General features: G+C 33.8%; 1 protein-coding gene across 5 annotated transcripts in view; it reads left to right on the forward strand.

Annotated features, from left to right (window-relative positions):
* LOC120335465 (ryanodine receptor 2-like) overlaps positions 1–26,135 on the forward strand; it is a 65,067-nt gene that overhangs the window by 11,581 nt on the left and 27,351 nt on the right. For all 5 annotated transcript variants that reach the window (XM_078119719.1, XM_078119706.1, XM_078119713.1 and 2 more), the window contains exons 18-68: positions 36–274; positions 823–1,015; positions 1,474–1,684; positions 2,293–2,397; positions 2,871–3,058; positions 3,576–3,735; positions 4,429–4,502; positions 4,648–4,736; positions 5,119–5,213; positions 5,680–5,784; positions 6,024–6,120; positions 6,247–6,383; positions 6,776–6,840; positions 6,929–7,033; positions 7,949–8,080; positions 8,778–8,827; positions 9,197–9,298; positions 9,661–9,821; positions 10,345–10,523; positions 11,047–11,230; positions 11,640–11,726; positions 11,865–11,942; positions 12,204–12,345; positions 13,387–13,546; positions 13,672–13,791; positions 14,111–14,272; positions 14,348–14,497; positions 15,116–15,237; positions 15,602–15,765; positions 16,318–16,436; positions 16,609–16,741; positions 17,192–17,419; positions 17,876–18,024; positions 18,321–18,451; positions 18,923–19,060; positions 19,187–19,290; positions 19,707–19,842; positions 20,074–20,257; positions 20,683–20,809; positions 20,918–21,026; positions 21,474–21,649; positions 22,231–22,451; positions 22,642–22,732; positions 22,972–23,112; positions 23,337–23,500; positions 23,712–23,886; positions 24,083–24,223; positions 24,709–24,880; positions 25,426–25,544; positions 25,638–25,751; positions 25,822–25,962. In XM_078119719.1, the coding sequence (XP_077975845.1) occupies positions 36–274; positions 823–1,015; positions 1,474–1,684; positions 2,293–2,397; positions 2,871–3,058; positions 3,576–3,735; positions 4,429–4,502; positions 4,648–4,736; positions 5,119–5,213; positions 5,680–5,784; positions 6,024–6,120; positions 6,247–6,383; positions 6,776–6,840; positions 6,929–7,033; positions 7,949–8,080; positions 8,778–8,827; positions 9,197–9,298; positions 9,661–9,821; positions 10,345–10,523; positions 11,047–11,230; positions 11,640–11,726; positions 11,865–11,942; positions 12,204–12,345; positions 13,387–13,546; positions 13,672–13,791; positions 14,111–14,272; positions 14,348–14,497; positions 15,116–15,237; positions 15,602–15,765; positions 16,318–16,436; positions 16,609–16,741; positions 17,192–17,419; positions 17,876–18,024; positions 18,321–18,451; positions 18,923–19,060; positions 19,187–19,290; positions 19,707–19,842; positions 20,074–20,257; positions 20,683–20,809; positions 20,918–21,026; positions 21,474–21,649; positions 22,231–22,451; positions 22,642–22,732; positions 22,972–23,112; positions 23,337–23,500; positions 23,712–23,886; positions 24,083–24,223; positions 24,709–24,880; positions 25,426–25,544; positions 25,638–25,751; positions 25,822–25,962 (7,069 nt within the window). The remainder of the gene's footprint in view (positions 1–35; positions 275–822; positions 1,016–1,473; positions 1,685–2,292; positions 2,398–2,870; positions 3,059–3,575; positions 3,736–4,428; positions 4,503–4,647; positions 4,737–5,118; positions 5,214–5,679; positions 5,785–6,023; positions 6,121–6,246; positions 6,384–6,775; positions 6,841–6,928; positions 7,034–7,948; positions 8,081–8,777; positions 8,828–9,196; positions 9,299–9,660; positions 9,822–10,344; positions 10,524–11,046; positions 11,231–11,639; positions 11,727–11,864; positions 11,943–12,203; positions 12,346–13,386; positions 13,547–13,671; positions 13,792–14,110; positions 14,273–14,347; positions 14,498–15,115; positions 15,238–15,601; positions 15,766–16,317; positions 16,437–16,608; positions 16,742–17,191; positions 17,420–17,875; positions 18,025–18,320; positions 18,452–18,922; positions 19,061–19,186; positions 19,291–19,706; positions 19,843–20,073; positions 20,258–20,682; positions 20,810–20,917; positions 21,027–21,473; positions 21,650–22,230; positions 22,452–22,641; positions 22,733–22,971; positions 23,113–23,336; positions 23,501–23,711; positions 23,887–24,082; positions 24,224–24,708; positions 24,881–25,425; positions 25,545–25,637; positions 25,752–25,821; positions 25,963–26,135) is intronic.

Raw genomic sequence — 26,135 nt, forward strand, 5'->3', positions numbered from 1 at the left:
TACAAATTAATGAAATTAACTCAAACCTTTTTCAGCATTCGTCCAAACGTGTATATGGGTGTGAGCGAAGGTTGCGCTCAATATAAGAAATGGTATTACGAAGTCCTCATCGAATCGATTGATTGTGCTGATTATCAAGATCCATATTTACGCGTTGGATGGGGAAGTACGATAGGATTTTCTCCTTACCCTGGCGGAGGTGATAGTTTTGGTGGAAACGGTGTTGGCGATGATTTGCATTCATATGGATTTGATGGTTTACATCTGTGGTCAGGTATAAACACGCATGAATTTAGCATTCAATTCTTTGTAGCGTGCTCGTAGATATTCATTGACCTGAAAATATTTGCATCGTAAGATCTGTTAATTCGAATATATTTCATTAAGCATTTGGTTTGAAACTTTTCTGAATCAATTTGATCCTTACGTATATATAAGTAGTAAGAGCTTAGACATAGTCTTGTTTGAGGAAGAAATTATTATTCATCCGTACAATCATTTTGGTCATTTTACGTTTTGAAAAATTATGGTCCAGGGTTTTGCGTTTATTTCATATTACTCACAATACCATCCATTTAATCTCGGATATAGCCTCATCAAATATGCAATTTTATCCTCATATTTTCAATATTTGAGTTCGTATTTCTCCCGTTTGTATTTTTTCCGTGAAACTTATCCTTAGTCAGTCTTCTCTGATCATCTTCTTATTTATACATAAGTCGATGGCTACAGCGCACCCATGGTTTTAAAAAAGAAGACAAATGCAACACCAGTACATCTTTCAAACACCTAAATAATGTTAGGTTTCATTCTCTGCTACAGGACACCGGGCTCGTACAGTTGGATCAGCTAATCAACATGTACTTTGTGGCGATGATATAATCAGTTGCTGCTTAGATTTAAATGCTCCAAGCTTGTCGTTTCGTATCAACGGACAACCCGTTCAAGGAATGTTTGAAAATTTCAACTTGGATGGATTATTATACCCCGTTGCCAGCTTTTCTCCTGGCGTGAAGTTAGTATACTATTTATAACGATTGTTTTCAAATTCTTCCTTCATTACTATAGTATTTAAGAAGTACCGACTATAATATTGACGGCCAATACCCCCTATCGTGCGATATTGGTTTTCCAACATTCGCTCTGTCAAATTTACTTATAATTTTTGAATAAAAAGGTCTACATTTTAACGCTCATTTTCCCAGGCATATTCAACCTGTGAATAAATACATGTCAATTGGGTAAATATACTCAATGACAAGCAATCAAATCTCTTTTTCATATATAACTTTCGACGGAAATTTCATCTGACGTTAGAAAAAGGTTTCAATTTATTTACAAGTATTTACAAGTGTATCAAAGTGTACGGCCCAGATAGGTATATGAAACAGTAACAAACTCTTCGACTACCGACAGCGGGCCGCGGCAGTGTTAGAACATTTTGGAATATATTATCACGATTCCATTTTACAGAGTTCGTTTCCTATTCGGCGGACCGCACGGAGAATTTAAATTTCTTCCACCGGTAGGATATGCAGCTGCTTTTGAAGCACTTCTACCTGGCAGACGACTCATTGTAGAATCCTGCAAACATTATGGTGATCCAAATGAGGGTTTATTACGAGGGCCAGGATCTACGGCGGAACAAAACGTATTTGTACCTAATCCAGTTGACACAAGAAATGTAAGTATGGTCGCCCAAGTTCGTCTTTGTTTTTGACCTGTGAGCTTGTTTAATTGTTTAACGGTTGATGAAAGTTTATAGTTCGTGGGGGTAAGGAGTGGACCAATGGATCTAGTGCTGTTTTTAGGTTGTTGTTGTTATTGTTGTTGTGATAAAATGCTTTTTTCGCGATTAATTTCAAATTTACGCCACTTAAAAATGAAAGTAGTTGATAGTAGGTTATTACTTTCATTTTATTTTCAAATTTTCATTCGTACACTCCAACTTTTCACCCTAATTTTTTTAGTTTTTACAAATTAATGCACACCTTTGTGTGATATTTAGTTTACATGTCATATGACATTCAGTACAATTATTTTAGAATTTAGCTGTAATATCAGCCATTTGCTGTGATTACATATTTAAGCATTGCTCCCTTATTTCCTGGAAAAGTTGTATATAACGGTATATTTTTGAAATTTAAAATTCTCAATTAATGAATTACATTCATGGTACCCTCTCTCATCAGAAAAAAAAAGAGCGATTAAATTTTGATTAAACCAGAAAAAATGCGACTGAATGCAGTCAGAAGTGAAATATACTTGATTATACATTTTCTTTGCTAACAGGTAATCCTTCCTCACTATTTACAAACTGTCGTATCAAAACTTGCAGAAAACATTCATGAACTCTGGGCGATGAATAGAATTCAAGGCGGATGGAGCTATGGAACAGTAAGTTGAATAATAAACGAAAGTAAAATGAACAACATCTACAAATTACTTTCTTATTACATACATCATGGTCAATAGCGTATTCTATTTGATCAGGTCAACAACGTTATGAATTTCACACATCTGACGTGTTTGGAAAAAAAAAATCTTTTGTAAATTTGTGACGTCATAATACGATATCATATTTGTATCATATCACACAATGGAAAATTACAGTGACGTCATATTAGATTTTTGTTAAATGCATTGCCAATGACCACCAACCACCCCGCTTGTATAAACTAAGTAGACAAAGTCGAGAAGATTCCGGTTGTTCTTGTTCTAAAAATTGCTATTTATAAAATCATTGATTGCTTGCAGGAAGCCTTGTTCAGAGTGAAGAACGCTTCATAAAAACAATACCATGTGTGATTCCGATTTAAAATATGATGCGATGATGTTAAATAGCTATTAACTGAATTAATAATATATAGATTCGAGACGATGTCAAAAAGCAGAATCCATGTTTGGTTGAATTTACACATCTACCTGAACAAGAGAAAGGTTTCAATCTGACGATGGCGTACGAAACATTACGCACTATTGTTGCTCTTGGATATCATGTTGGAATCGCTGATGAAGATGCCGAGTATAAACTAAGAAAATTGAAATTGCCGAGAAAGTAAGTTTTGCTAAATTTCGTACCCTGGTATTTTATTAAAATAACGACTTATGGACGCGATGGGTAGCGTTTACAGCGGTAGACCTAACTGTGTTGGCATGGCAGGATACACATATCAAATTTAAATCTCACGCTAATCACCTCACACGGAGTGTAATAAATTTGATAGGCAATGCGGAACCGGAAAGATTTCAGTCCTTCCAAGAATATCACCACCTCACATAGAAGTGGTTTAATAAGCGTCGTGTAAAAAATAAAATTTTCATTTAGTTTAGCGGTGACAATTTTGTCTAATTCAGTTGAAGCCGTATGATTTGTGCTCGATACCCATTACCATGGCTCACTTTGGTACTAATGATAAAAAAAATTTGGTATACTACGCAATATATTTAAATCTTCCTATTTTCGCACCTCACTGCTTATCTAAGGCCTTTTGTAAAGCAAAGCGTTTTAAAGTCTTCATAAAAACGAATATTACCTTAGACTTGAAAATGGAAATTATTTTACTATATTTCAGTTACATGATGGCAAGCGGATACAAACCATCTCCATTGGATTTATCTCACGTAAGATTGAGTCATCAGATGGAAATGTTGGTGGAAAAACTTGCAAACAATGCACATAATGTATGGGCAAGAGAAAGAGTAAAGCAAGGATGGACGTATGGACTTAATCTTGTAAGTCTATTGAATCTTTGTGCGAAATTAATAAATACGATCACTGTAGGTTGTCGCTGATCACGCATAATGGCCTGTCGGAGAATATATCTGGTATATTTCGTCAACTTAAGTAATTACAACTCCTTTTTTATGCGCATGGGAATGGGTTGCAAACTATAGGAAGAGAATCCCAGCTTCTATGTGTCCTATTCCTTCTGAATTATTAAACATACTTGAAGAAATTGCGCAAATCTAACCTCGTCAGATGCCAATATATAACGCACAATATTGTGTTGTCAATTGTCCATATATCGTATTGTAAAATTTGCTCAATTAAATTAGATTATTCCAAGTAGCAGATTAATTAAAATACGTACAATCATGATATCACTTCATACATACGGAATATTAACAATAACGAACCGAAAGCGAACTACAGGGCGCAGTAGCGGAACACCACACTAACCACCCATGTGTATGCACTTTATTCTTCGCTATCTAATGATTTCTTTAGATCTAAGAGATCTTCTAACGTTTGTGCTGTTTTACCCTACTAGGTTATTGGCATACTTGAAGATTCCTCTCACCAGCCTAGAGCCCTCCATTTTTCCCCTGATATTTTTTTTCATTCAATAAGGTGTATTTACAATGCGTTTGGTTAATTTGCTATCAATTTGAGAAGTAAATCAAACTTTGTTTTATATGTTGCAGGATGTGAAAACCAAACGAAATCCAAGACTTGTGCCTTTCCATTTATTGGATGACGCGGCGAGACAATCAAACAGGTATATGCTTGCATCATTTGTGGGCGAAATTTTCGTTTGACACATGATGAAGTGCATATTTATTGCCAGTTTTGTTTTAAGAATTATTATTAGAATCATCTCAAATCATGTTCTGCACAAGTAATTATTAATATAATTATTTCAGAAACTCAATTCGTGAATTAGTCCGAACATTACTTGGGTATGGATACGCTGTTGAACCTCCAGATGAAAGATTAAATGAACACAGCACTGGTAAGGCGCTTAGTTCAGTTATTATTATTATTATTATTATTCTAAAATGCAAAATTTCCAAAATATAGCTAAAATGGATTCTCCTGAGTCTTTTTTATTATGAAAATAGCAGAAAATTATTTTAAAATTTCGAAAAAGTGTTTGAGAGGGGAAATTCAAATTTTTCTTTTCCTTCCAACTTTAACTCATCACTGACTAATGAACGATATTGTAATTGTACATTAGAGATCAGATCCAACTCTATCCAGTCCATTGTTAAGACTGCAACACACATAAAAATCCCAATCATTCCACAGTTATTATCTACCTCAACTATACGCAGAACACCCTGCGGACAGCCTTGTTCGCATCAAACGTTTGATAAGACTTATTCATATTTTAGGATCAAGTCTGAATATCAAGCAAGGTCATTGTCGAATGTACAGAGCTGAAAGCACTTTTGCGGTGAACAAGGACAAATGGTATTTTGAATTTCAGGTGAGAAAGTAACCCATTAAACCTTTTTTCCCACCACTACTAAGCATAATAACGCCCCTTTGCGCTAGTTTAACCCTTATTTAAACAGGAGAACAGGGATCAAATATATCGATGGGAGGATCAAATTACTAATATGGCCACCTCAATGTTAACAAAATACCATCCAAATGTTGATAGAAGTGTACCGATCGTTATATGTACCGAGTGTCATATGATGGTGTATTTGTGAATCATAATAAAAACCATTAAAACTTGAGGCGCAATATCGCGCCCTGTAAGACACCAAAAAAAAATATTAAAGTATTAGCCTTCGGCGCTCCTTCTATTTTCAAGTACAGGTTTAAAAATTGAATGGTGCATTAGTTGCGGCTAAAAAATTTGTTTTTGCAAGAACAACTCTACCAAGAACATTGACAATTTGCAAAACCAATTCAATCTAATTCGAAAATGTGTCCTATGTTTTCAGGTTGAAACAAATGGAACAATAAGAGTTGGATGGGCCACATCAGATTGTTCTCCGGTTGTTGAGTTGGGAATTGATGAAAACGCCTACGTATTGGATGGAGCTCATGTATGTATATTGTACAAATTTTCGAGCTTGTGTGTGTGTGTTTTTATGCGTACGCACATAAGCTTATGTCTTGCAGTGTTATTGCAGTAATATTTTTCAGTTTTAATATATACAATTTGTATATATCTTGGACGATGACTGTGTGTCCAAAGCCTTGGACCAATAAATACATTAAAAAAAAACGGCCACTCTTTGTGATGATACAACTATTTTGTTCATTTTTGCCATTGTACCCACAGGCGCAGAAATGGCACAACGGTCCAGAACGTTTCGGTCACGTGTGGAATGTAAGTGATGTGATTGGCTGCTTGTTGGATTTTAATGAACGAACAATTGGTAAGTTTTTTCATATTTGATTCAACCCCATTTTTATTAAAATTACGTGATAAATATGTCATATAACATATGACCATAATATACATTACTTGCTGGTATTGAATGTCTAACAACCTCTATTTTCAGCATTCACACTGAACGGGGAAATCATGATTGATAGCACTGGACAAGAGGTTGCATTCAGTAATATCCCTGCTGATACTTATCTTGTGCCAATTGTAAGCCTGGGGGTTGGACAGAGCGGTTCTCTCAATCTTGGAAAGGTAATTTTTTTATGTTTACTTTTATATTATTTCAAGTGGCAATAAATGTTATGATGTAATTTACATTTTCGTTCCGAAAAGAGGTCTACTATGAATATTTACCTCAATATTATTAACACTAAAATTCAGTCAGCGATTATAGCAAAAGTGCATGAAAGAGAAACTCTATCGCGAAAATGACGGAATTATAATTGTCTTCATGTAATCAGTGCCCACAGCTTCTTTGTTGTTGTGATTCTAACAACCAGGAGTGTCGACGATTTTGAAGTATATTTACCCTTAACTGCTATGTACATATTTTTCAATGAAGTGCCTGTTTCTGGTTCCATCAATATATACTGCAATACTATTATCGGTCAGTATTTGGATAATATTGATGTTCTTTGTTTCAGGATATCCACACTTTGAAATATTTTTCAGTAAATGGTTTACAAGAAGGCTATCAGCCATTTGCTATGTGAGTACACTTGATATGCTATTCGTTGCCATTAGTATCATGCTGTTTTCAGTTTTTTTACATTAGGGTTTCTTGTTTTCTTACACAGTCGAATGAACTCCAACATACCAATGTGGTTTACCAAGAATCTTCCAATGTTTCAAACTGTCAATGGAAAACACTCTGATATTGAAATTACGAGGATACCAGCTGGGTAAATATTTTTATAAGTACAATACTGTATTGCAGAAAATATCAATATGTTCAAGTGATCCAAGTTTTAGCCTTCTTCCACATACCCTACTTTCTAGCTAAAACAATAATATGTAAGGTAATGTAATTTTTGAAATACAAATGAATCATCTATTGTGGACATTGTATGTCATGCTTTGTTAAACAAGAATCTAATCAAGCATCTGTTTTCGCGTTGAGAGTCACTGGATTAGGTATCACTTCAGTTTAGATCAGTATTCCTCAAACTGGGTCCTTGGCGGCCACAGACACAACTCCACAAGTGAAGGCTTTCCCTAGGTATCACTCATGATAACTATATCAATTTAAAGTAAATTGACTGTGATTTGTTTAATATTCTTTGACTGTAATGCATTTATTTCATTTGTTGACTTTTATTAGTGAAAGTGCCACATAAAATAAGTGATAGAAAAATGTTGACACCAAAACTAGGTATTGCTATAGAAAAGCAGTAGGTCGAGTGTTGCGAGTCCTTAGGGGGCGGCTAAGGATCATGAAAGTTTTAAATCCACTGGTTTAGATTTAGATCATCTTATCTAATTTCTCACACTCTGGAGACATGGTTCTAATTGAACATTAGCCTGATGGAACACAGTACTCAAACCCAGAATCTATTAATATTCGACCCCAACATAGTTAGACCAGTTTGCTAGTAACTGCTATTTGGTTAACAATGTATGCTTCATGTATGTATTCTTCAACACTTCACAGTTATATACAACCAACATTTATTTGCCCAATGTGCATGACACATTTGCCAAAACTTGTCCACAACAATCTGAGAATATTTTGCAAATTTGACGCATTTTCCATTTTTTCATAGTGTTATCTTTATATACTGAACCAATGATTGTTAAATTTTTAATTTGTTTTTCAGTAACCATCTTCCACCGAGATTACGTGTCATTCACAAATGGTTAGGAGGACCTCGCGCCAGAGAAAAATCAGTTGAATATCTATTCACAAGATTGAACATGCCTGTGAAGATGGCAGAAAAATTTACGAAGAGGTAATTTTTAAGTTGGTAACATTTTCGATTACAGCAAACAGTGAAAACTTTTTAGAGCATTTTTGTCAAGAAGTTGGAATTTGCTTTGGCATTGTGAATAGCAGTTTTCAGGATCATTATATAGCAATAGATGCCAATAAAAAAATTCATATTTTTTGATAGATTACCATATTTCTCCCTACATAATACAACACATAATACACAAAAGCATTTTAATACATAAATCACCAGAAATTAATAATCTCCACGTTTCATACAAATAACTGCTAACTCCTCTTTTGCGCGTCCAGCCTTTTTGTTTATTGCAGAAGCGTTTCATACATTCGGTCTACACTTGTGTATTATACACAGAGTAATACAGCATATGCCTTTGTAAGGTATTCGTTCTCAAGACAAGATCATATGTCAGGTTCTATTCAAGTCACTAAACACCACTGATAGATTGTTGCAAGTAACCGCAATAAGAGCTGCATGTGAAAAAAAGAGTTGATATACACATTTACAAATATCATTTAAGAGAAGATTTGAAATATTTTTTAAAGTCAATCAAATCAAAACCTCAAAAAAGGAATGAAAAAGGCTACTAGTCATATAAACTATAGCTAGACTACAACTTATCAATATTTCTCTGTTTTTCTGTCTTTATACTTTTCCTCTTTTATTCTTTCTTTTCTTCTTTCTTTGCTGCACAAAATAGTCCTGGAACTCAAATTAACATGTTTACTGATCAAGAATCTGAATTTGAAGGTAAGAAATGTTGTTGGCGTTACTTCAGTATCTAGTGGTAATGATTTCTTTCCTATAATAAAAGCATTTCAAAAATCTATATATCCATGCAATTGCATACAGAGTATAATATGATTTTTTTGCTTGACTACAGATTTATTCGATTTATGTTTGGTTTATCTTTCTTGAAGAATGAGATATCACTTTATATAGCAGTTGGATTAGAGTTCAAATTCAAAACTCTACACAACGTTTCCCAGATTAATATGTTTTTTGACTATTTTTAATTTTGGTAATTTTGACTAATGATTCAAATTACCACCAAAGAATAATATTTGTATATACATTATATATGCTATTTCATCATTCAAATTTATATTGTGCATTTAGATATTGACAGTGACTTCGAAGTTCTTCGCAAAAGTGCTCGTGGATTACTCGCACCTCTGACAGCTCATGATCAAAAACATTTGTCGCCTGCACCAAGGCATAGTAAGATATTATTTTTAAATTATTTTTGTTATTTTTGCATCAGATAAAGGAAAGTCGATATGACGATTTATGTACTTGTCAGACCATTCTAGCCAATCAATTAGCAATTCAGATTAAAACAAGAATAAGGTCAGTTGTTTCAATGTATATCATTCTGCATAGGATGATATGCTATGAAATGTCTATCATATCTTTAATGCTTAGTGTCATGAGTCAGGGGTCACATATTTTTCAAAGATTATTTTTCATGCACTTTACATATAATATCAATAGAGTACATGCTCTTCACGCTGAGTGTTTCCTCATAATCAACTATGATCCAAAAGAGTTTCTGTGTCAATTGCCAAATTTTTTTATGCTAGGCAAGGTATCCAAGTTTCCATTTTCAAAGTCGAAAAATCTTTCACCGCAAGCAAGTACAGCAGGTGCTCTACCACCTAATTCACCAGGAGGAACAAGATTAACGGAGGAAGTATTGCCTGATCAGTTCGCAGATGTTCTGTATAAGAACGATATCGAACAAGTAAATTTTTACTTACTTTTATCAAGTTCCCATGTTATGTTAAATTTTATTAACAAAATTTTGCTACACGTTGCTTACATTTATCAATTGATGACTCTGCACTTGAAAAACAATATTCAAGTCGGAATTTGTGTTTGTTCCGCAAACCATATTCGTCGTTCATCACAATTCATATCTTATGTTGAAGTCAAATCTACTGTCTATATGCCAGCCCAATAATGACCTCTACAGAAGAGGGCATTGAAATGGCAATGGGACCATGTAACCATCCCTACTACTAATTCAGCACTTGGATACAGAATTATTCCGAACCATGATGTGAAACACCTTTTAAAAAGTTCAAACCACAACCAAATTTTCTGATAGATTATGAATAAATCTATCAAGTTGATTGTTCCCGTCTTGAACACTAATTAATTCTATTTTCAAATTAATTGAAAAGTATCAGTATTTGATTGTTATACATTTTAGGAATCATTATCTTTACCCTATGAACATCACAATGCTATATTATTTTCCTCAGCTTCTGAAGAGCACTCAATATTCATTTTCCGTTCGGATTTTCCCATCACAAGAATCATCAAATGTATATATTGGATGGGTGACCTCAGATTTTCACACATGCTCGTCTAAGTTTCACATGGAACAAATTCGACACGTAACCATCACATTGGGTGATGACAGAGGGAAAGTTAGTGACAGGTAAACAGTATAAGTAATATTGATAGATTTGTGGACGACCATGGAATTCTTAGCAGCAAAATCATTGTTTTATAAACCCTATATTCTTTTGAAAAATAAAGCTGTGTTAGCAACACTGTTCTCACCATAGATAAATAGATCACCATACTCCAAAGTTTTTCATTCTATATTTGTGAGTATTTTGGAGTTTTCAAAATAATCTTTCCTATCTCATCTTGTGATTCACTTCCTGGCAATTGTGTATAAGTATATTTTCTTAACTCCTCACCTCACCATGAGTAGTGTAGTGGACACATCTACTGGTCGATTACCACCTCCATGCTGGGCAATGCCGAGCAAAAAGCTGTATTTTATATGAATACTTGTGGTTTTCTTTCCCATGACTGAATATTAAAATGATATTCTACCCTATAAGTGGTATAGGGGCTCAACCTTGACAATGTTGCTAATTGCTTGTGGTTACACACAAGTTGCCTATATTTTCCCTGCTTTCATATGCATATTCCTCTGCATAAAATTTCAGTGTAAAAAGATCAAACTGCTTTATGTTATGGTGTGGTGATCTCCCACAAGCTTCATCTCCACCAAACAGCAAACCTGGTGGAAATCCAAGTGTATCTGGTATCATCGTAAGCTGTACTGTCGATCTTGCTACTGGACTTCTCACATTTTCAGCAAACGGAAAAGATCTCAACACCTATTATCAGGTATATTTTGTATTTTGCGTCCTGTGTTGCCATGCTTGCGGGAGGGTATTAACAATTCCTGTAATATAAAATTATCCAATGGACTGCACATGGTGTTAAACATGAGGAACATGCTCTAGATCACACTATGGGGACCTTCAGTTTTAGCTGAAAAGTGTTAATTATGTGACAGAGAATCGCTGATGTCTTTGTCCCACATGAAACTCCGAGAAAGATTTTCATCAGCCGCAGAACTGGCTTACTGTTATCATATCTGAGCTTGACAAACTAGTGACTGCAGTCGCTTTATTTGGTATCTTAAAAAATTAAGGAAAATATTATTATTCCATCTTATTTAAAACTATAACATCAAGTCATTGAATGTATAGTAAATTAGCAATAATTTTTATTCTCTGAATATTTATTATAGGTTGAACCTGAGGTTCTCTTGTATCCAGCTGTCTTTGCATTGCCTTCTTCTGCGAACGTCTTTCAGTATGAATTGGGAAGATCTAAGGTATGCATTAGTATACCAGAAATAGCATGCACAATTCTATTTTTTGATTTTTATTTGCCATGTTAGCAAATATGATTTAATATAAGCAGAACTTTTATACTATACTACACTAATTAAATACTGTTTAATATTTTTCAGAGTTGTATGCCAATATCAGCTGCCATGTTTCAATCTGAGAGGAAAAATGTGATTTCTCAGTGTCCACCAAGATTACAGGTAAAACTTGTTAGTAACAGGCAACTACGGTACTCAACTAATTGATAATAAGGAAATAATAGCTTCTTCTGAAGGTAGTAGATTATCAATGAATCTACCCAAAAAAACCAAAATCACGAAAAAAGCCTGTTCATTTACATTTGTTCTTTGTTTTTCAAGAAATTCCTCACCAGTCTTTCCATTTCTGTTACTGTGTTGTTGCTTAATTGATGTTGAATATTGCAATTCATGGAATGTTAAATACTCTTCCTTATATCTTAGGTGCAATATTTATCACACGCACATTGGGCAAGATTAGAAGAAAATCCAGTTGCACCTTTATGTAGAAAAGAAAATCATCATAAAGGATGGTCAGTGGAATTGAAACAACCAAATGAAGAATACAACACTTCAAATAATCCATGTGAGTTGAAATATTGAATTGATGAGTCAGGCAACTTATCCATTGCAAAATTTTCAACTTTATTGATAGAAATTGTATGTAGAATTCAGCTCAAAATGGAATAAATTTATTAAATCTTATTCTAATGAAATGAAACTTTGATTGGATTATTCAACTAATTGGTTTATTTTGAGAAATCAGGCTTTCAATTTCAGTTTAAATATAAAATAGAAATACACATTATTACCGGCATTTATATGTAATACCTGGTAACAAAATCATTGTATTTAGCAGTCACAGATTAAAGCTGCATCATCATAGATATGCAGTAAAAAGTAGAAAATACATCTATTATCTCAATTATTTATATTTTGTCTAGAATTTCAACTGTGGTCCAATATGTTATTTACTAATACCCGCATGTAATTCTACTGTGATTTTCTGATAGTGACATATTGTACTGGATAAAATCTGAATAATTACGGTAATTTATGTCAACTGTAGCATTTCAGTTTTTAACTTAATTTTGGAATTGATGGATATTCCACTGAACTTCAATTTATTGATTTCTATGAATACTTTATAACTGCAACGACTTTTGGCGAATAAGTTTATGATGCTAAAGACATCGCTGTCACCAACCTTGTGAGAGTAGGCACAAAGCAAAGCAAAATGTTAGTGTAGATTTGGATAACAGATGTAAAATTTGGAGGCCAATCCCATCCATTTTTATGACGCTTGTCCATGCCTTTCACTTCAAAATAAAAGCCAGCACCTGATAGCTACCAAATTTATTTCACCCTGGGTGAGATGCTGGTCATGGGGTTCAAACCCAAAGTGTGTAATCTGCAATTCCAACACAGTAATAAGTGAATATGTAAATTTTATCCCAGTGAAGGCTAAACGCTAGGCAATCACGCAGCTTCCAGAGTATTACTGTACCGAGATTGTACCTACCGGTACTTGATTTTAATGTTCAAAGCCACATACAGACATTTAACTATTGCTATGTCTATTTTGTATTCATAAATAAACAAAACACCTCTTTCTTCTTGTTTTCAGTCAAGTTTATTGCTGTCCATATACCAGAGGAGAACAGAAGTATTAATTTATTAGAATTGACAGAACATGAAAACCTACTTAACTTTCATGAGCAAACCCTCAAATTATATTGTGCTATGAGTGCCTTGGGTAATCACAGAGTTGCTCATGCACTTTGCAGGTCAGTACAATGAGAAATTTTAAACTTGATCTTCAGAATAAAACTTGAAAAGGAAAGTCGTGCTGTTTTTCATCTTATCATATATACAGCTGTATTACTCACTTGGTTATATTTTTCTTTTTCAGTCATGTTGATGAAAGGCAGCTCATGCATACAATTAAAAGTGTATATCTATCTGGACCACTCAGAATGCAGTACCATAATCTTCTTATTGAAATGCATTTGGCACCACACGCTGATGCAAGGTAACTTTGTGTATATGAAATAATTTATGCTTTGTCTTTAAACAAGAATTCCTGATTTATCATAATTTGCTTGATGGAATAGTCAATGTAGCGCTTTCACCCTAGTATTGTAACTTGCGACATCGACATATTGATATTTGGAGTTTCATATTTGTTGTTGTTAGATAGACAGCAAGGAGACTAATAGTTTGATCAATGGTGGTATAAAGTGGTATAAAGTTAAAATATTTCATATATAATTACTGTATCATTATCATTAGTTATAGTCATCAAAAAGTTATCATAATAGCGACATTTTATTTTTTCTGTTTTATTACAGAGTCAACACTCGAGAAGAATACATTTTCCCATTGAATGATTCCACAAAATCAGTGAGTTTATTTGCAAACTCAGAAACGAAGGAAGCAGGTTTACCTGGAGTTGGAAGAAGCAGTACATTGCGCCCTCGTATGAATTGGTCTACAATACAGTTTGTGACATCGTAAGTTGGTTATTTAATTTATTGTTCAACTTTTATTTTTCAGCGTAAAAACTGTCTTACTTCATACATTTGCAGCCCGCAATTACTATATTGTCCAACTGAAGTTCCTGAAATACGGCTGAATAATCTTCGTGATCATGTAATTCAACAATTGCTTGAAGTTGTCAGCATTGGAAACATGAATTATAAGGAAGCGTGTGGGGAAAAACAGGAATTTCTATTTGTGTGAGTACTATTTTTCATTTTGCATAGAATCAATTTCTACTATACACAATCTACCATACTTAGTGTGAAGCAGCAGTAAACTTGTAATGATTATTCGCCATTTGTTGACTGTTTGATGAAGGTATATTTTGGTATATTTTTTTTTCTGAAGATGCGTGCTAAGTGTTAGGAATACGCTCGCCACTGCATCCCTGATTACTCTGCATGGGTTCGCAGGTTCGAATCCCATGCTAGTTATGTGCGAGAGGATTGCTGGACTCCTCGCCACCGTGAAGTGGTTCATGTAACCGCTGGTCGGTTATGGCTTCTTCTACCATCAAGTTCATGCTACCAAAAACAAATACCTAATTAATCCCATACCCGACATTGAGTGGTAAACGAACGAGAGGCCGTGGTTCGCTATATGGTTAAGCCATCTTATCTTCGTTCCTCTCCCGTGGATGAATATGTAAATCCTATTCTTTCCCCATAGTCCGGTGCGCCTTAGATATGGACTAAATTCCAATATAAGCAATTTATTGTCATTTGTGAAACTATGGTGCTTGCAAACCAACCACATTTCTCAATCCTTTTCTATCGACTTTTATTTTGTAATTCATTGACAATAAACAATTCCAGGCCTCTGTTGAACTTAACTGTCAGATTGTTACAAATGGGAGTCTTTCGAAACAGTGATCTTGAACAACTTCTTACAATGATTGATCCTTATTATATGGGATCTCTAATTGAAAACAATGAAGGTAAATGAAGTTTGCTTATTAGATAATTATGAATTTAATAAGAATTGGTTATTCTCATGTATTCTATATAAGACAGCATCTATGGAACATCTTTGAAACATCTTAGAATGTTTTTAAACTGGCAATATTAAGCTGATAATTTTTATATATATTGAGTCATTGTATTTGTTATCGGTTTGCAGTTCTTATGTGTTTCAATAGATATTTTCCCAACTTGCATCCTATTATATTAGTGATTGTTTTAGAATGTATTTTATTTCTCATGTGTGTGTTTCTTCTTTTGTGTCTGATTTACTTTATCTCCAATTTCAATTTCTAGTCGTTGTAATCATTTTCTCAACCGCATTATTTTTTTTTAAACCAGTCTTGAGGGCGAAGGTTGGATGTGGATTGTTGAGGCTGAACCTGGTGGAATCAGTAAAAATTGAAGTTTGTCAGATGTTGATGCATTTCAGTGATCTTGTACTCAGACACAGAGTAGAAGCAGTTAACTCATTTGCAACATTGATTGTTGGAAAAATGCAGATGGTATTATTCAATCTTGTGTTTCTTTTATTACTTTTTGTATCTCATGTGCTAAATAGAAAGTTTTTTTTACCATATTCCAGCACAACTACAAATTAGGCATTTTAGCAATGTTTTGGGTATTAGACTTGATGAATTGATTATGCTCATGAACAAATATCCTTCTTTGTGAGTTTACAACATTATTATGAACAAATTGAGTGGGGCTGTATGTTTTCAAACTATTCTTGTATTAACTTGGTTATAATGGAAGTGTATTAATCACTTTAATCAGGGTTGGGACAAGTTGGTTTTGCAAGGCCCATTTTTTTAAGAAAACATATTATATATTAACTTTTTGTACAAATTCAATATGTAAAATAAAAACGTCAACTATAACACAAATTAGTATTCAGTTGTAAGAAATTTTAACGACTTTCTCCAAATTCAGGAGGGTGCACAAAATGGTTTTGTGGGCCCAATGCTGTCTGCGGGCAGTAGCTTGCCCATTCCTGACTTAAAATTCACTCGTACATGTACCTCAAGCAAAGTTGTAATCCTATTTTTACTTTACAGAACCAAAAAGATAGATATCAAAATGTGATGCAAGCATTAAATATGTCTGCAGCAATGACTGCAAAGATGACAAAAGAATTTCGATCTCCACCAGCAGATCAAGTCGGACTGTTACTCAGGTAGTGATTTAATAAACATTTACTGTACTTTTTTGAATCTTTTTTTACATTATCTGATCACATTGCTGACAATATTACTATTTATATTTGGGCTATATATCACCCCGAACCAATCTTCTGAAGTCGTATTTTATAGCAGAAAATTGAATTCAATTTTCAAACATCGTTTTAGTTTTAAAGATGAAGATGCAGAATCAGATTGTCCATTGTCCGATGATATTAAATGGATGCAATGGAATTTTCATATGGATTTATTAAGACATTGTGGAGAACATTTGGATGAAGAAGATGAAGGAGAAGTTGAGGTAATTCTAATATAAAAAATATATAAATCTACGATCATTTGATTCGAGAAGGCAAGTTTCAATCTATAGCCATCCTAATCTATAACCCATACCCGGCATGGACTGGAAACCAGCCTAAATGCCGTGGTTCGCCATATGATTGAGCCGTCTTATCAACTTTCCTCTCCTCCAGGATAAATATGTCAATCCTATCCATAATTAGGAAACCATCCAAAGCAGCCATGATGTAGGTTCAGGTCCTGTCGAGTAACCAGTCTAAATACCGCAAATAAATATCAAAATGTTTAAAGGATTTATTGAATTATAAATAAAAAGTGCATTATTAATAAATCATTGTGTAATAGTCCATATACTCAAATATATATATTTAATATTGAACATTTATATAACATAAAAAACAAATGTTTCTTCTTCATGACATATATTCAGAAAAATTATAATTTTTATCAGATGACATGGAGGCAGAAACTATCTTCTTTCATATCTCGACTGAAACGATCAAAAGCATCTGATGAAGTAACCGGTGCAGCAAAAGAAGAAGCAAATGGAATCAATTCATTTCAACAACTTGTTATAAAAACGATTGTGAAGTGGGCTGAAGGAAGCGACATTCAAGATCCAGCTTTAATTCGTATCATGTTTGAATTGATGTTCAGACAATATAATGCTGTTGGAGAGGTACCGTAGTACAATTTAAAGGTTTTTAAACTGTGAAAGTGTTTTAAAATTAACAATTGCAGTAATTACTATTTCTATATAATTACTCTACCTTTTACAAGGGCTGATAAAAACTTTACGATCTGCTAAGTGCGGGTTAGAAGCAATTGCCCCGACTCTCAGATAACCAAAGTTTGACTAGGGAGACTTCAACGTTTGCGAACCCTTTCAAGTTTCAGTTGATTATGAAATTTTGACTCAGACTTCAAAATCCAAAAATTATCAATATATGACTCCAACTCTAATTACAAAAACAAGGAAAAATGCATCTCCAAGGCTATAACTTTCACACCAGTAACATTCAAATTAGTTGAGTGTCTCCAATGCTTTACTTTACCTTGAAATGACTTGATAGACTGAATAATGAAAGGAGTTTATTCTGTATTCAAGACTCACCAAATATTTATTCTAATTCAGCTTCAACAAGCTTTACATAAGGCATATTGTATCAGTGAAGTTTCAGAAACAGATACAATGGATTTGGTTGAAGCATTGACGAGGATTCGATCTTTACTTTCTGTTAAACTTGGCCGAGAGGAAGAAATTATGATTATCAAAGGACTCAAGTAAGTATGAGGAACAATTGGGGCTACTTATAGATATATGGATATTTGGTGAACCTCAGCTTCTTGTCCGTTACCATGCCGGGTTAGCCAGTTACTTGTTTCAAATGCATTGACTTGCTGGTGAAGAAAGCCGTAACAAACCAGCGGTTACATTAAGCAAGCTAGATCGGTAAGAATTACAGCAATCCTCTTATACATGGTTATCTCGCACAAAACTAACGCTTAGCACAATGAACCAACCGTCAAGTCGTGTTTTAATCATTTTCCAAAAAAATCAATTTTGTTTCTGTTTTTAGCCAAATCATGAATAACAAAGTGTTTTATCAACATCCGAACTTGATGCGAGTTGTATGCATGCATGAAACCGTGATGTCTGTCATGGTTAACGTATTGGGAAGTTCTAGTGATGAAGATTCAGAGTCTGGAGGTTTGTAATTTATGTTATGTTGTAATTTTGATAGAATATATGTTTAAATTTTTAATACTTTATAGTCTTGGTAAGCACTGGAAAAAGGTGAACAGAGTCACGGTTTGGTCAAAACAGTTCAACTTGAGCTTAGAAAATGAGCCTGTTCTAAGCATAACCTTTATTCTATTTTGAAAAAAAGAGTCAAAATAAGTTTAACCTGGTTAGGGCGTGTTATGATAAATCATGAGAGAAAATATATCTGGCGCTATTCATAAAAAGTATTTACACTTTCTCAACTTTTTGAACGGTATATATCCGTTTTTGATTTTATGAGCAAACGCCACAATAGTAGCATCTATGTAAAAGTATAATGTTCTCTGAAACAACACATTGGAGGTTTGCCATGGTAATTGAAACAAAAATTAGAAGTTACATGGAACTTACACACACTAATCAGATGAAACCTAACATTACTTTAAATTGTTACAGGTCCAGAAATTCTATTTCCGAAAATGGTTGCAGCGTGCTGCAGATTTCTTTGTTATTTCTGTAGAATAAGTCGACAAAATCAAGGAGCAATGTTTGATCATTTGGGATTTCTTCTTGGGCATAGTGCAGTCGGACTAGGTAACTTTAATCATGTAATCAGGATGACAATATAATGTATTATGACAGAAACTTTTTCTGATTTTAAACACGATGAATTGAGTCTTTATTCCATGCAATAACAGTTTATAATTTTGTTTTTTAAAGCTTCACCATCTATGAGAGGATCTACACCACTAGATGTTGCTGGCGCGTCAGTTATGGACAACAATGAACTTGCTTTGTCACTTAGAGAACCTGAACTAGAAACGGTATGATTTTTATGATGATAGTAGGATAGGATAATATTCACATACTTATCCCGGGAAGAGGAAAATTGATAAGACGGCTTTGTCATATTATGTACCATATACTCTCGTCTGGTTACCAGTTCGGGTTAGTTAGCCAGGTATTTGATACATTGATGGTAGAAGAAATGGTGCCTCACCCTATGGTGTGGAGGAGTCCAGCAATCCTATTGTACATGATTATCCCCCAGAGTTCGAACTTATGAACCCATGCGGAGTAATCAGAGGTGCAAGGGTAAATGCATTGCCAACCCTTAGCATGATGCACCAGCAGCTGAGATATTGCAATATTTCAATAAATTATATTTTTCAGTATTAATCTCTTTAAATGCTATATCCTTTCTGTTTCTTTCTATCTACAAATATTATTTTATATTTAGGTTATCACTCATCTCTCAGAATGTGGATTACAAAGTTGTCCTCTTTTATTATCAAAGGGATATCCAGATATTGGATGGAACCCAGTAGAGGGAGAACGCTATGTAGATTTCCTGAGGAATGCTGTCTTTGTCAATGGTACAGTACAAAATCAGCTTTGTCCCAGCTTAGAAGTTCTGCAAGTGGCTATAGCTCAACAGACGTTTTTTTCACCATTTTGGCGAATATTGATAAATGGCCCAAGAGCGCAATACAAAGTTGTGAACTTCAATGGAACCTTAAATTTTAAACTCGTCCATTTGCACATAACAATGTATTATGGAACAATGGTAATTTTAACAACCTAAACCAAACCTAATGTCATTGCAGGTGAGAGTGTTGAAGAAAATGCCAACCTGGTAGTGAGACTTCTTATTCGAAGACCTGAGTGTCTGGGACCAAGTTTACGAGGTGAAGGAGGTCAAGGCCTTCTTGCTGCAATCACTGAAGCAATTCAAATATGTAAAGATCCTTCTAGAGATGGTCCAGAGCATGCACATGGTCATCATTTCCAGTAAGAACATTTTTGATTGACTTCTTGTGTAATATCAATTCTATTAGTGTCCTCTGAAAGTGAAATTAAAGACCATGGCAGTCACACATGCTAAAATATCTGTTATATGCGAGATTTAAAGACAAACCATAGATTTCATTTTATTCGGCAGCGTGATGGCCTATCAGTCAGAACGTTAAAATTTACTGTATTGACATTGCGAATTATACATCTTGAGTTGCTGAACCGGGAAGCTTTTGGTCGTTCCAAATAATATTAGCTGCGTATATATCATTAGATATCATTGGCTGGTGTATAGGGCGATATTCAGAGTGAAAAATGTGAGTCAGCTTCGGATAAAAAAAATGATCAACTGGGTCTAACAAACTTTAGAAAATATAAAGATAGGAATAATAACAAATTTGTTTCCAACTTCAATTTTAAAGTTTCCAACACCACGAAGAAGATGAAGAAGAGGAAGAAGTACATATGGGATTTTCCATATTGGCTTTTTATTCTGCTTTGATTGATTTACTTGGAAGATGTGCTCCTGAGAAATCATTGATTATGCAGGTTTGTACAATGCTTTTGTTTCAACTTTAATTTTTGATTTCAGAATTTTTTTTTTTAAAAGTTTATCATTAAATTTTCATAATTCTTGCTATTTCATTCAATCATCAGGGTAAAAGTGAGGCTCTCCGCATCCGTAGTATCCTTCGTTCTCTCGTACCTCTGGAAGATTTGATTGGGGTTATCAACATACCCTTTGATTTACCAAGAGTAGAGAAAGGTAAATTTGCAAGTATCAGAACCAGTAATTGGTAAATCATTATTAGATAATTAAGGCCTTTGCTTTTTTGGTAAATGTCTGGTGTTACTTCATTTTTATATGTACATCCACCCCATGAGACTTATTTTGCACATTTTTTTCTTGTGTTTTTAATTTTAACAGAAAACTACTACTGTAATTGACTTGCGTCTCTATTTCAATACGTGAACAATTTTTATGCGAAAGTGCTTCGCAACTGTAATATAACAAGTCAAATTTATATGTTTTTATTTATTTATATGTAAATTGAGGCAATTTTGTCTTGTTGGCAGACAATACACTTTCACTGAAATTTTCAGCCTTGAGCAGAACTAATATATTCTGAATATAAAGCACAAGTAATACTCATAAAAACTGGCAATAGCAAAAATCATCACATTATTGACAATAAAAATTTACTTTCCACAGATGGAATGGGAACAGTAAGAGAACCAGTCCTATCAGCTTCCTTTGTACCAGATCACAAAGCAGCAATGGTTTTATTCCTTGAACGTGTATATGGCATTGAAGATTCAGATTTCTTTCTTCGACTTATTGAAGTTGGATTTCTCGCTGATATGAAAGCAGCAGCGAGTCTCGATACGGTATGTCTATAATATGTGGTAAAGTCAAATCCAGGTTAAAATTACTTTTCTTTTCCCAATTTAATATTTTTCTTCATTTCCTACAAACTTTGACCATGAAATCGGGTTGGATTTAAATTGGAAACAAACTAAAGATTAGAATGCCTTGCTTGATTTTTTCAACGCGGATACATCTAGGGTTAAGACCCCACTCCAACAAACTAATTCAGTTTGTGGTAAATTGGGTAGACAAAGCCGAACCATGAAGATTCAGCTATTCCAAAAAATAGTAGTCCCTTACTTGGTGGCTCCGTAAATAGACTTGTTTAAAGCAAAGGTGTGAAAATGTTCTAGAAAAAAATAATTATTGATCGGTTTATAATTCTCTTTTTTACAAAAAAACATATTTGATGATTGTTATGTGATGTTGATGATGTGAGGATGGTGTGGTATTATATGATGTAAAAGTAACATTTTATACATTTAGAATTTTTGTAATTTTCCTGTGAATAAAATTTAATCTGACTATTCTAAAAGTGTAATAATAAAAATCTATTCAATCTTTTTACTTTTAAGAATATTTTATTCATTTCATTTTATAGCCTGCACTTATGTCAACTGATATGGCACTTGCATTGAATCGATATATGGCCCACAGTGTGCTGCCACTCATCATTAATAATGTGAAATTCTTGGAAGGAAGAGAACACAGAGTTGCTTTAATTGATTCATTGCTGAACACAATCTATAGAATGTCCAAATGTCGTTCTTTGACAAATGCCCAAAAACAAGTAATCAGTACGTGTTTGGATTCTGTGGCCGGGTATGTATATTTATTTCCTCTGTGGTACATCATATTTTTCCTATTTTGTTGATGTTTTTTTTTTTGCTAACAAGGCTTAAATTAGCAGCAGGCCAAGCAGAAATACAAATTAAGATGTACACGACCACTCATTTCGGATTAAAAAACGATATTTCAAAAAAGTTTGTTGGCAGTGTTGTTGTTTTTCTAGTGTTCTTCGACCAGCCTCTCTTCACAATCTTTTGAGAAAACTTGCATTCGATGTTCCAGCGCTCAACAAACAATGTGAAACGCCTATTCGTGTAAGTCTATGGAGAAATATTGATAATACATTGGTACTAATTACTTAGATGAAATTTTGTATTTTAATCATTAAAAAAATAATTCGATTCTGCTGGTTTTCGAAGTTTACAAAATATATAAATATGGTACATATGAAATGAAAGAAAACAAAAATAGAAATGAATTCTTGTAATATTTATTGATAAAAATATACATTCCTGAATATTTATATATTATATTATAACATTTTGTCTCATAGCTTCTTACTCTTCATTACACACGATGCTGGAAATATTATTATCTTGAATCTGGAGGAGATCAACAGGGTTGTGCAACAGATGAAGAAAAGCATCTTACAATGATGTTGTTCTGGGGAATATTTGATGCATTGTCTAAAAGAGTAAGTAATTATCAATATTTTTTGATAATTTATCTTTACCTAGCATTCCAAAAACTACTAGTGTCTTGGGTTTATCAATCATATATTGTGCTTCGTCAGTTTTGAACAAGTAGTGAGCCTTAAACACTTGTTTGTATTCAAGAAGTCTAAACTATTCATTTTATTGCTGTTTACTTCTATTGATATATTTCTGTTAATTTTATCTGTTAATTCCTGTTTTCCAGCAATTTGAACCAGAATTGTTTGGTAAAGCTTTGCCATGTTTATGTGCAATTGCAAATGCCCTTCCACCTGATTATGCTTTATCACCTGTGATGGAAAGATTACAAAAGCAACAAGACATGGACACAGAAGGAAATTTTAATCCATCACCTTTGGATACCACAGGGTATTTTGCAATTTTTATTGGTTTTTATAAACAATACGCTGCCATATGATTAAGCCATGTTATTGTCTTTTCTTTCCCTGGTATAAATATGAAAATCTTATCCTATCTATAGAACTAACCATTTCCACTCACGCTTATCCTTATCCATATATCCAAATACAATGCCTTATTGATGATTCAAAATTTAAGAGTTTATTGTTTTCTTTTGCAGATTTGAACTACCTGACAAAATGGAGAATTTTGTATCAAAGCTTGCAGAACAGGAGCATGATACTTGGTCTCTTGATATGTTTGCTAAAGGATGGACTTATGGAGCAACTTACTCTGAGCATAGGGATGTGAGACAACACCCCATGTTGAAACCTTATAGGCTCTTCAATGATAAGGTATGATTTAAAAAAAAAATTATTTGTATATTTTTGTCATGACAAATTCAGTGGTTACGTTTAATTTTGTTTTCATGTTATATACATATTTTACAAACAATAACACTCATTCAACAGTTAATATGTTGCATATTTTCGAATACAATTTGGATGGAGGTTTTGATAACATGCTAAAAATTCAACTTTTATTATTCAGGAGAAAGATGTGTATCGCCCACAAATCCGTGAAGCGCTGCGAGCACTGATTGCATGGGAGTGGACATTTGAGCGATCTAAAGATACTGGAGATGTTTATAGTGCTGGGCCAAGGTTGAGAAGAATATCACAGAGTAGCGTGGTGAGGCGTTCTATTCTTACAACTATACACATTATATAAGAGCAACTTTACTGCACAATATTTATATTAGTTCATTAAGATTAGTTCTTTCTTTTCAATAAATTTCACACTTTCACACAAATTATTTGCCATATAAATTCATTGAAAAGGCATAAATACGATACCAAATACGAATACTTTTTTTACACAACATATTTATACGCCTTTCTCTGTGCGTAAACAGCCACTACTAGGTATGGGGCTACTATAGTTTGGAAGGACCGGAAGCTTCTCAGTTTGACATTGCCTACCAAATTTATTACACCCTTGGTGATGTAGTGGGCATGGAGTTCAAACACAAAATTACAGCTTCTGGGGCTTTCATAGCTTAAAGCCCAATGCGTTCACCCCTCCACAACTGCGCTCATCAATTGCTTTTCAAGAATTTCATGCTACTTTCAAATATTTCACTTATTTTCCTATCTTAATTCAATTTGTTTTTATAGAGCATGGCAATCGATTCACCACATGGCTACAGCCCGAGACCATTCAATCTAAGCAATATTACATTGACAAGAGAACTTACAGCAACTGCAGAGATGCTCGCAGAAAACTTTCATCTGATGTGGGCAAGGAAGAAAAAACATGAGCTTGAAACAAAGGCATTAGCGGCAGCAAGTAAGTGAACAGAAAATCGATTTTGCCTTTGATTGAAATCAGGGGTCTAAGGTTTTCTATTTTGCTCAACTGGTTGTCATATATAGTGAGTGGTGGCTACACGAGTTATTTATAGGTATACTTGCACAACTGGTAAATAGCAAGCAATATAGTTCAGACAATGTTTCGAATATTTATACAGAACATTTTCATCAGGCCCATAAATAAAGTGTATTCAAATAGAAATATAGTGATTTTTATTTTCTAATTATTGCAATGATGAAATTTACTTGTATAGGCATTTGAAACATTAGTGGAACTGTATTGTTTTCTTCTTACCAGTTGTGTATGCATTGTTATGGCTGTCATATAGTTGGACTTGAGATTCATAATAACTTTTTTTCGTTTCCAATGCAAAGTGGGAAGTTTTGATCTCTCCTTTTGTTGTTCAGAGACAATCTTTGTATTCATTCATAGAGTTAGTTGCAATATCTAGAATAAATGAAGAATCTAAACTTCGAAGACGTTAAAAATATTTTTGTATTGATAATATTATTTTTATTCAGTACCTGGAAGCCCATTACCATTGCCACAACATCCAATGTTGGTGCCCTATGACACTCTAACAGCTAAAGAGAAAGAGAGTTACAGAAACAAAGCCTATGATTTGCTCAAATTCTTGCAAGTAAGTGAGGATCATAATCTCTTTAATGATAATTACAATTTCTTATCGCTTTTTTTGAGAATATAGTAATCATTGGTTATTTTACTTGTGTAGGTAAACAACTACAATCTGGTCAAACTTCAAGAAGAAGTGATTGAAGTAAAATCAACAATTGAAAAAAGATTTTCATTCACTCTCCTATCAAGATTGCTACAATATGTTGAACACGTAAGTAAAGCAAATGTTTTGTTTCCGAAATTTTCGAATCGGCTTATTTTGAATTTGTTTATTATCGCAGGCTGGAAGTTACATTTCTGCATTGACTCGTGCAATCGATCTCACGAAACAACGTAGACGAGAACAGACAGCAAATATTCTGCTTTCAACTACACCTGCTGTTAATGTTCCTCAAAGTGATGATATTCGATTTTTTGCCAAGGTAATGTACTTGTATCTTTGAATTGTGAAATGGCCGATATAGATGATGAAGTTAATTAGGTATGTCTTGCGTACTTAGTTGTATATGCTGTATAGCATGCTTCAATTTTTAATTTTCAAAAACTTAGAAATGTTATCATTCAGTTAATTTCCGAAAAAAGATTACAATTGAAC

The sequence above is a fragment of the Styela clava genome, chromosome 2 (assembly GCF_964204865.1).
Source record: "Styela clava chromosome 2, kaStyClav1.hap1.2, whole genome shotgun sequence".
Taxonomy (NCBI): domain Eukaryota; kingdom Metazoa; phylum Chordata; class Ascidiacea; order Stolidobranchia; family Styelidae; genus Styela; species Styela clava.